Source organism: Sinocyclocheilus rhinocerous, unplaced genomic scaffold (assembly GCF_001515625.1).
Source record: "Sinocyclocheilus rhinocerous isolate Xijiao unplaced genomic scaffold, SAMN03320098_v1.1 scaffold2705, whole genome shotgun sequence".
NCBI lineage: Eukaryota > Metazoa > Chordata > Actinopteri > Cypriniformes > Cyprinidae > Sinocyclocheilus > Sinocyclocheilus rhinocerous.
This window is the reverse complement of record NW_015653049.1, coordinates 139854-148545: the sequence shown is the minus strand read 5'-3', so window position 1 is coordinate 148545 and position 8692 is coordinate 139854. Positions and strand designations below refer to the sequence as shown.

Sequence of the window (8692 nt, the reverse complement as noted above, 5' to 3'; positions counted from 1 at the left end):
GGGAATGTGTAATGGTTTCCACAAAAACATGAACCTGCAAAAACAGTTTTACTGCATTTTTTCACGAAATAAAATGCAGCCTTGGTGAGCAGAAGTAACTTCTTTCAAAAACAAAAAAATCATAATTGTTGCAAACTTTTGGCAGGTAGTGTGTATAAAACAGCAGATCATGCGTTTCATTATTGTTACTCTTTATGATCAGCAGGGGGCGCTAGAGACCACAGACACTCAATGAGATCAAAGCACAAAGAGGGCATGATTAAAGCTAAGTCATGGGTAAAAACAAACTCTGTTCCTAATGCTCCTGAGTGATAAACTTTCACTGAGCATCATCTTTATATGGACCATCCACTTACAGGAGAAGAGCTACATCAGCTGAGCCAATTAAAGGAACTGCATGGAATTGTTTGCCCAGATGTGGGAAGTAATATTTTCTATAATTTACAACAGCCCAGCAGTTACATGCTATATATTATTCAGGAGGATAACACTCCACTATTTTTTTAACTAAAAAAATCTCAAACAATGTATTTGATAAGTGCTATGTCATTAGACACATCAGTAAACATCTGTAATGGTCAAACTACAAAATCATATCACATCACATTATACAATGCTCGAGACCCAACATCTGCTATAAATTACAGATTGTGAGGATTTCCAGTCAGGATTTAGACCATATCATAGTACTGAGACTGCTCTCATCAGAGTTACAAATCATCCGATCGTGGTTGTATCTATCTATTAGTGCTATCGGATCTTAGTGCTGCATTCGACACTATCGACCACAACATTCTTTTGAATAGACTAGAACATTATGTTGGCATTAGTGGATTTACATTGGCATGGTTCAAATCATACTTATCTGACCGTCATCAATTCGTAGCAGTGAATGAAGAGGTATCATATCGATCACAAGTGCAGTATGGAGTACCTCAAGGCTCAGTACTAGGGCCATTACTTTTCATGCTTTAAATGTTACCCTTGGGAGATATCATCAGGAAACATGGTGTTAGCTTTCACTGTTATGCTGATGATACTATATACTCTATATTTCTTCGAGGCCCGGTGAAACATACCAATTTGCTAAACTGAATGCGTAGTTGATATAAAAAACTGGATGACTAGTACTTTAACTGAAAAATTGACTGTTTGCTATTGTCTTCTTTTTAGAACTACTCAACAGCAGAATTAAATTTTGTTTGCATTACTGACACACTATTTTCCTGCTTAACACTGTAAAGCTGATTTGACAATCTGTATTGTATAAAGTGCTATATAAATAAAGGTGGCTTGACTTAAGTTGTTTGAAGAGGAAAAAAGCTTTGAAAAGATCTTAAGACATGCCAGACATCAGACTGCCCTACTAAACCCTCCTGACCCAGAGATTCAAACCTGACAGCTGCAGAACTGTGTGTAATATGAGAGAAAGTGAGTAGACAGCCACAATCTCTTCAGACACAAAGAGAAAGGCCAACATTAAGGCTGACGATACACGGGGCAACTTTTTGAGCAATTTTGCTTGGGCACTTTCCCCATTGAGAATGGGTAACAAATTTCTATCTGGATAATTTAGATCGGTCGTGGGCTCTGTGTCTCACCTGGTTGCCCGTTGACATCAACCTTGCTCAAAAAGTTGCCCCGTGTATCATCAGCCTAAGTCACCTGATGATCAGAAACCTAAAGAAGTTGTTTTGTCATCTGATGAGATGAGCTGAAGTTGGGATGGAAACAAAATGCTGTCAATCAAACAGTCGAGCACTAAAACACAACAGCATCACTGTTCTGAGCGGCCTTATGTCTCACTTGGGACGAAGAGGATTAAGTAAGTAAGTAATCTCTGTTCTGAACCCTGAAGAACCTCATTTATGATGTTTTTTATAAGATTCACCCAAAACACAGCGAACCACTATAAAGAAGTGATTCTGTATTTTACAAAGAGCCTGACATGAATCGGTGTGTAAGGCAGAATCTGACAGAGCAAGAGCTTTAGTGTTTTTAGTGTGATTGCACAGAATACTGACGCTGTGAGCAGTCACTGCCGATCCAGCCGGGGTAACACTGACACGAGCCGTCGATGGGGTTACATGTGCCGTTATTAGTGCAGGTGCAGCTCCACGCGCAGTTCTTACCGAACCTGCCACTGGGACACACTGCAGACAGACAGACAGACAGACGTCAACACTACCGTCCGCTGACACAACCACAGCACAGATACTGGACAATGGAAATGGAAAACATTACAGAAAATACTGAAAGAATAAATGGCATGGAGAAGACGCACTCCCCATGTAAGCCAGACTATCTGACAGCTGTACTGTAGAAGTGAGTGAAAGCGGCGTGTCTTGCCTTCGTTGCAGAGCGCCCCTTTGAACCCGGGCAGACAGTCACACTGGCCAGTCACGTGGTGACAGGGGCCATTGCTGTGGACGCAGTGCGGACAGGCCTGGCTACAACGGTGGCCAAAGAAACCCGGAGAACAGACTGGGAGCACGTGGGGAAAACATGAGGAGAACAGAGCGGATGAGAAAACAGACACGGCACGGCACAGAGGGACAGATAGGCATGCGGTGTGATTGAGCACTCACTGCGCTGGCAGGTGGTTCCTCTGAATCCAGGCGCACACTCGCACGCACCCTCGTCCGGCGAACACGACGCTCCATTCTTACAGTTACAGGACAGAGAGCAGTTGGGCCCCCAGCGGCCCTCAGCGCACACACTGTCACAGTGAATGCCTGTGAGAAACACACACAAACACAACATCACTTTAGAGTCACAGAAAAAAACATCTCTCAATTGCTGCTTCACAACACTTACGGTAACAATTTACATAAAGCCTCTATATATTATGCATTATTTATGCCTTGTAATGCACATTTTAACGCATTTATGATCTCTTGAATAACTACAACCACAGATATAATTATGATGATTATCTATTCATTGTTACACCTTTAGAAAATATAATGTCACGTAACGTGGTCTATCAAACACGCACAACAAAGAAGATAAAGGTAAACAGTTTTTAATGAATCCACCAGAGGGTAGTTCAAAGCAGGCAGGCAGTAGACACACATATAACATCAACATACACAATACTGGACAAAGGAGAACTGAACAGGCTATAACTAAAGTAGGGTTGATAACGAGGGACTGACAGGTGAGGATGATCAACTAAAGAGGACACAGGTGAACTGACTAACCTAATCAAACACGGGGAAAAACTGGGTCACACTGAGCACATGGGGAATGAAAACCCAAAACGTCCATGGGTTTGACATATAATGCATTAAAACACATGACAAACCTTCATTATAATGCATTTACAATTATTTATGAAGAGATATAATGCATTACAATGTACATTATGAATCTTTTTTTATAATGCATCAAACAAAAAGGCTTTAAGTAAAGTGTTACCAACTTCACTTCTCTTACAGAATTCAATGTTTTGTATTGAGAACTATTATAAGTTCATGAGTTCACCTGCCCATCCATTCTTGATAAATGATAGTTGTGCTGACCTGAGCGAAGCCCCAGACTACGAGAGTGACTAGAATGAGGTAGCTTGGAATGGGATGAGATGGGATGATGGAAAGCCATCGCTGGTGCAGATCAGCGACTCATGATGATGACGTACAGTTTTGTTAAGCTTTTTAAAGCTCTGAATTAACTGATTCATAAAATGATTCGCTGTTTTGAAGCACTGAAAACTCCACCAGCTGCACCGTCTCAAAGCACTGTAAATGCAACAAAACTCAGACTAACACATATAACGACACCGTTTACAAACTAATTAACAATTTTCAAGAGAGTGTAATCTATTACATGTAATCTGCAAATAATTAAATTAAATATGAAGTTTCAGTAAAATTTGTGTTTTATTAATTTGCAATCCTTGTTTTGTGTCATTAGGCACTGCTTGGCAAACTAGGTCAGTTAGAAGCAATTAAGTATCATTTTCCCTTGTGTATTATACGTGCATAAGTATTGAAATTCATTAACTTATTTAAATATGGACCTGCATTATAAAACTGACCTGAGATCAGTTAAAATCCACTAAACACTCATTCATGGGATCGCCAGATTAACGCCATCGAGCGGCTAGCACACTGGATTTTAAAATGTTTCGACGCAAAATTTTGCCTCATTTGCGAAAATCCCATACATGCATACAATCTTTGAACCACTGATTCAAACAAAAGATTCATAAATATTACAAAGCTTTATGTAGCAATGTTTCAAAAAGGCCCATCACTACTGACGGGACTAAATAATTAGGCTTCTCCAGAACCTATGTTTTGAACTTCATTTCATATCCCTTCACCTCCTAATGGTGTGCACACATACTGGCTCAGTGAATGAACAATTAAAGCCAATCAAAAGTCCATGCTGCTGTAAAGAGCTTGATCACTGGAAGTGGCAGAAGACGTAAGCGCAGAGCGTGCTTATAATAAGCAGAACGATATCATGTGTTGGTGTGCTAATACAGTTATTGTTATGGTTATTGTTGGTGTGAACTGGTCATAACCCAGTGACCGTCAGGACAAATGATTACACGCGAGTCTGGAGCTCAGTCCGAGCGCAGCGCTGAAGTGGCTCTGTGCTGCCAGAACACAGACAAAAGCTCTTTTGAGAGCGAGTGTGTGTTGCTAGGAGCTGGAGATCATTCTAGTGCAGCGGCCCTGAGGAAACACCGCCGAGAGCATCAGTATGCTGCCGGAGTCCAGCGCAAACCCCAGGAATGTGTGGGAGAGAACACCACACGCTGTACAAACATCATAACACAGCTACACAAACGCTGACATGACCTGCTGCTCATACACTTACGGATACTTCATCACAAAATAAAAATTTGCTCCCAACCCGTATGAGTTTAAAAGAATGTTGTTAAACAAACAATTGCTTTTCCGCATTGACTTTCAAAGTATGGAAAAAAAATTACTATGGAAGTCAATGGTGTCACGGTTATGTTCTGTTTTGGTTTAGTTTTCCATGTGTTTCTGATTCAGTTCCTCATTAGTTTCCATGGTTTTGGATTAATTACTCTACACCTGTTTCAGTTCTCCCTGATCACTTTTCTAGTATTTAAGTCCTGTGTTCTCCCCTGTTCTGTTGTCTGCAATTATTTGTGCTTATGTGGTCGTGGATTATAATTAAATATTACTTTGTACCCTACTCCTTTGTCGTGTGCTTATTTCTACAGCCACTGCGTGACAAATGGAGACCAGCAATCGTTTGGTTACCAACATTCTTCAAAATATCTTTTTTTAAGAAACCTACAGGTTTGGATCAACTTGAGGGAGAGTAAATGATTCATTTTCAACTGTACCTTTAGCAGGATATTGCTGTTAATCATATCAATAAATACATATTTTTTTAAATGGTCATTAAAGTTGTTAAATCTTATGCAGGACAAGCGGTTTTGGGTGGATGGACAGCAAGGCTGTAACCACATACATATTTAGGATTCAGAGTTTATGAACAGCCACCTTAAAGCCCACTACACTGGTCCTGCTGCTTTGGGCCAGCGGTGGGAAACAGCTTCTGAGAAGCGTGAGGCTCCGCTGCTTTACCTGTCCATCCGGCTAGACAGCGGCAGTGTCCGGTGGAGGGGTGACATCCGTCTGCATGACTGCAGTCACAGCGCTCGCGACAGTCCAGTCCATACGTCCCATCCTGCATCAGCCCACAACAGCACACTTCACTCAACACAAACTCTGGCTTTCCTCTATCAGTGAACTCAATATCACAACACACTTGAGATCTTTGGCATGGCAGAGCTAAAGATTAGGATTACAGGTTACTGTTGTGATGCCTTGCGAGTCAAAGTCAAAAATATGGAAAATAATTATAAATGAGCAAATCAATTTTCTATATACGTATATTTTCATTTACAAAAATAATGTATAGCTATAACACATAAAATACCACGGCTGACCGAGAGACGGCAAATCTGACATCTTTCTCAATCAATATCCCAATATTTTTTCTCTGTTGTTGTAGAAACATTACAGTGTTTTTTCTTTAGCTATTAGAGAAAATGGGAACACAAAATTACATTTGTTATAGTTTCCATTCTCCACTGTATAGGTTTACCTAACCATGACGACTTCATTTCTGAGAACCCTGGAAACGGGGTCCAAATGAGAAGGTCACAGAGTTGGCTTTGACTGTGTGAATGGGTTCAGTATGAGGTTTGGTGTTTCTGGGCTGAGATGTTGGGGATGTTGGTGATGAGCTGACCTGACAGTGTTGATCGCAGCGGTCTCCTCTCCAGCCTGGGGTACAGGAGCACCTCCCGTCCAGAGCACTGCAGGCGCCTCCGTTCCCACACACACACGTCAGGTTACAGCCCAGACCCCACCAGCCGCTGGGGCAGTTAATGGAGCAGTCCACCCCGTACCACCCTGACACCAAACACAAAACACCTTCATTTGTCTTCTGAGGAGGAACTCGTTTCTCACGGGTTTGGAACGGCATGAGGGTGAGAGAATGATGACAGAATTTTCATTTTGGAGTGATCGATGCTTTTAAAGGGGTCATATGAGAAGAGAAATCAAATTTGCCTTGTTCTTTTGCCAAATAAGAGGTCTTTGTAGCTTTAAATCATCCTGCAAGTTTCACAGTTTAAAACCTCCTCCTCATAAACAAAGCATTTATTTAATCAAGCTCAGAAACGGCTCGTTTGGATCTGAGGGGCAAGATGACGTCACGGGGGAACAAACATTTGCATAAACACGCCTCCAGAGCAGGATATCGACGAATAGTCTTCTTCTCTCAGCATAGGCCCCACCCACTGGCGTTCATCCACTAACGGCTGACACTTGATCACGCTGAATGAGAGTCGTGTCGCATCAAAAGCAAATAGAAATCACAATCACTGTGCTATCTTGTCTACACTGGATACAGTAATCAGATGCGGTTCACTTTCTGACACAGTCCACACTCGAGTCTGTCGTCAGGACAAATGCAGTGAAAGAACATTCGCTTTGACGCGCTTGGCTTAAACATCTCGGCCGCGTCTTTGTATAGATATCAGAAGGATCCCAGCGTAAGGAACAAGTGGATCGTTTATTTTAATGGCGTCCCGGATCATGAGTCACAAAGAAACATTTGTTGAAAGATGAAGCACTGCTAGATCTGACTGCAGCTGCATCACAAACCATAAGTACATGATTTCATAATGCTTTGTCTGGAAATTACCGTTTTATTTTGATCATGTTGTCAGAACACTAATAAGGGGGCGTTGATAGTGTTCCCTATGTAGTGACATTAGCCAATCATAACAGCGGCTGATTACTGACGAGCCTTAAAACAGATCGTTTTAGACAGAGGGTCAGCATGAGGGTTGAAAATAATCTTTTCCACATATTTTTTTTTTTTTTTGTGCAAACAACTTTATTAAAACTATAAGTAAACCTCAAGGAACATATTAAAATAATAACAAAAGTCGATGTCATGAGCCCTTTAACAGAGCGGGGTCTGAGGTGAATTACCTGCTTGACAGGAGCAGGATCCGTCGATGGGTGAGCAAGCGGCTGCGTTCTTACAGGAGCACACTGAGCTGCAGTTGATGCCGTAGCTGCCAGAAGGACAGGGAGCGGAGCAATCTGAGCCCTGCGGTCACGTCACACGTTAGTGTTTGACTCCGGCACACACACACAGACACACACACACACACACACAGAACACACACACACACAGACACAGACACACACACACACACAGAGTGTCTTTATGAAGCTGTACCTTGAATCCGGGCGCGCAGACACACTCCCCGCTCACGCTGTGGCAGTCGGCTCCGTTCTGACAGCGGCAGATCTGCTGACATGCCTCGCCATATAAACCAGGAGCACACGTCTCGTTACAGTACAAGCCCGACCAGCCCGGGCCGCACAAACACTCGCCCGACATGGGGTGACAGCTGAGAGAGAGACACACAGCCATTGACTGCAGCTGCTGCTGTCACTAAACACAGCCCCACACTGCAGCATCTCCATATCTGACAATAAACCATTTAGTCAAGCACCTCCTGAAGACTGCAACATATACAAGCCCGACCAGCCCGGGCCGCACAAACACTCGCCCGACATGGGGTGACAGCTGAGAGAGAGACACACAGCCATTGACTGCAGCTGCTGCTGTCACTAAACACAGCCCCACACTGCAGCATCTCCATATCTGACAATAAACCATTTAGTCAAGCACCTCCTGAAGACTGCAACATATCATCATTGCTGTTAATAGTGTTCACCGTCTGTTTGATTACATGTCATTAACTGCTTGATTTGTACTGTACATTTCTGCCATATGGACATCAACTTGAGATAGTCAGCACTGATAAGCTATTACTAATATAATGTAGAAACTTTCATTCTCTGTGAAGCTGCTTTGCAACTATTTGCATCGTGAAAAGCGCTATATAAATAAACTTGAATTGAATTGAATTTCAGATTTCAGTCATTTACAATTTCATCTGCTTACACACAAAATCTTTACTTGTCACACAGTTTCTGAAAGCTGACACTCAAACAGCAGAAGCACACACCAAATCTACAAAACCATACACTAATTCTCCGCCTTTGACTCCGTTTTCAATTTCATAAAACACTTTTTGCAAAACACAACACAATTCTCTGTTACACACAAAAATCTAACAGGAATTAATATTATGGCAAAGGTGTTTGCA

General features: G+C 42.1%; 1 protein-coding gene across 1 annotated transcript in view; it reads right to left on the bottom strand.

The window, feature by feature from the left end:
- LOC107715559 (multiple epidermal growth factor-like domains protein 10) overlaps positions 1-7996 on the bottom strand; it is a 12266-nt gene extending 4270 nt beyond the window's left edge. The window contains exons 1-7 of the mRNA XM_016521705.1: positions 7753-7996; positions 7500-7620; positions 6247-6410; positions 5577-5679; positions 2589-2735; positions 2350-2484; positions 2025-2153 (exon numbers count right to left, since the gene is read on the bottom strand). Coding sequence (XP_016377191.1) covers positions 2025-2153; positions 2350-2484; positions 2589-2735; positions 5577-5679; positions 6247-6410; positions 7500-7620; positions 7753-7950 — 997 coding nt within the window. The 5' untranslated portion in view covers positions 7951-7996. The remainder of the gene's footprint in view (positions 1-2024; positions 2154-2349; positions 2485-2588; positions 2736-5576; positions 5680-6246; positions 6411-7499; positions 7621-7752) is intronic.
- Between the last annotated feature and the right edge of the window lie 696 nt (positions 7997-8692).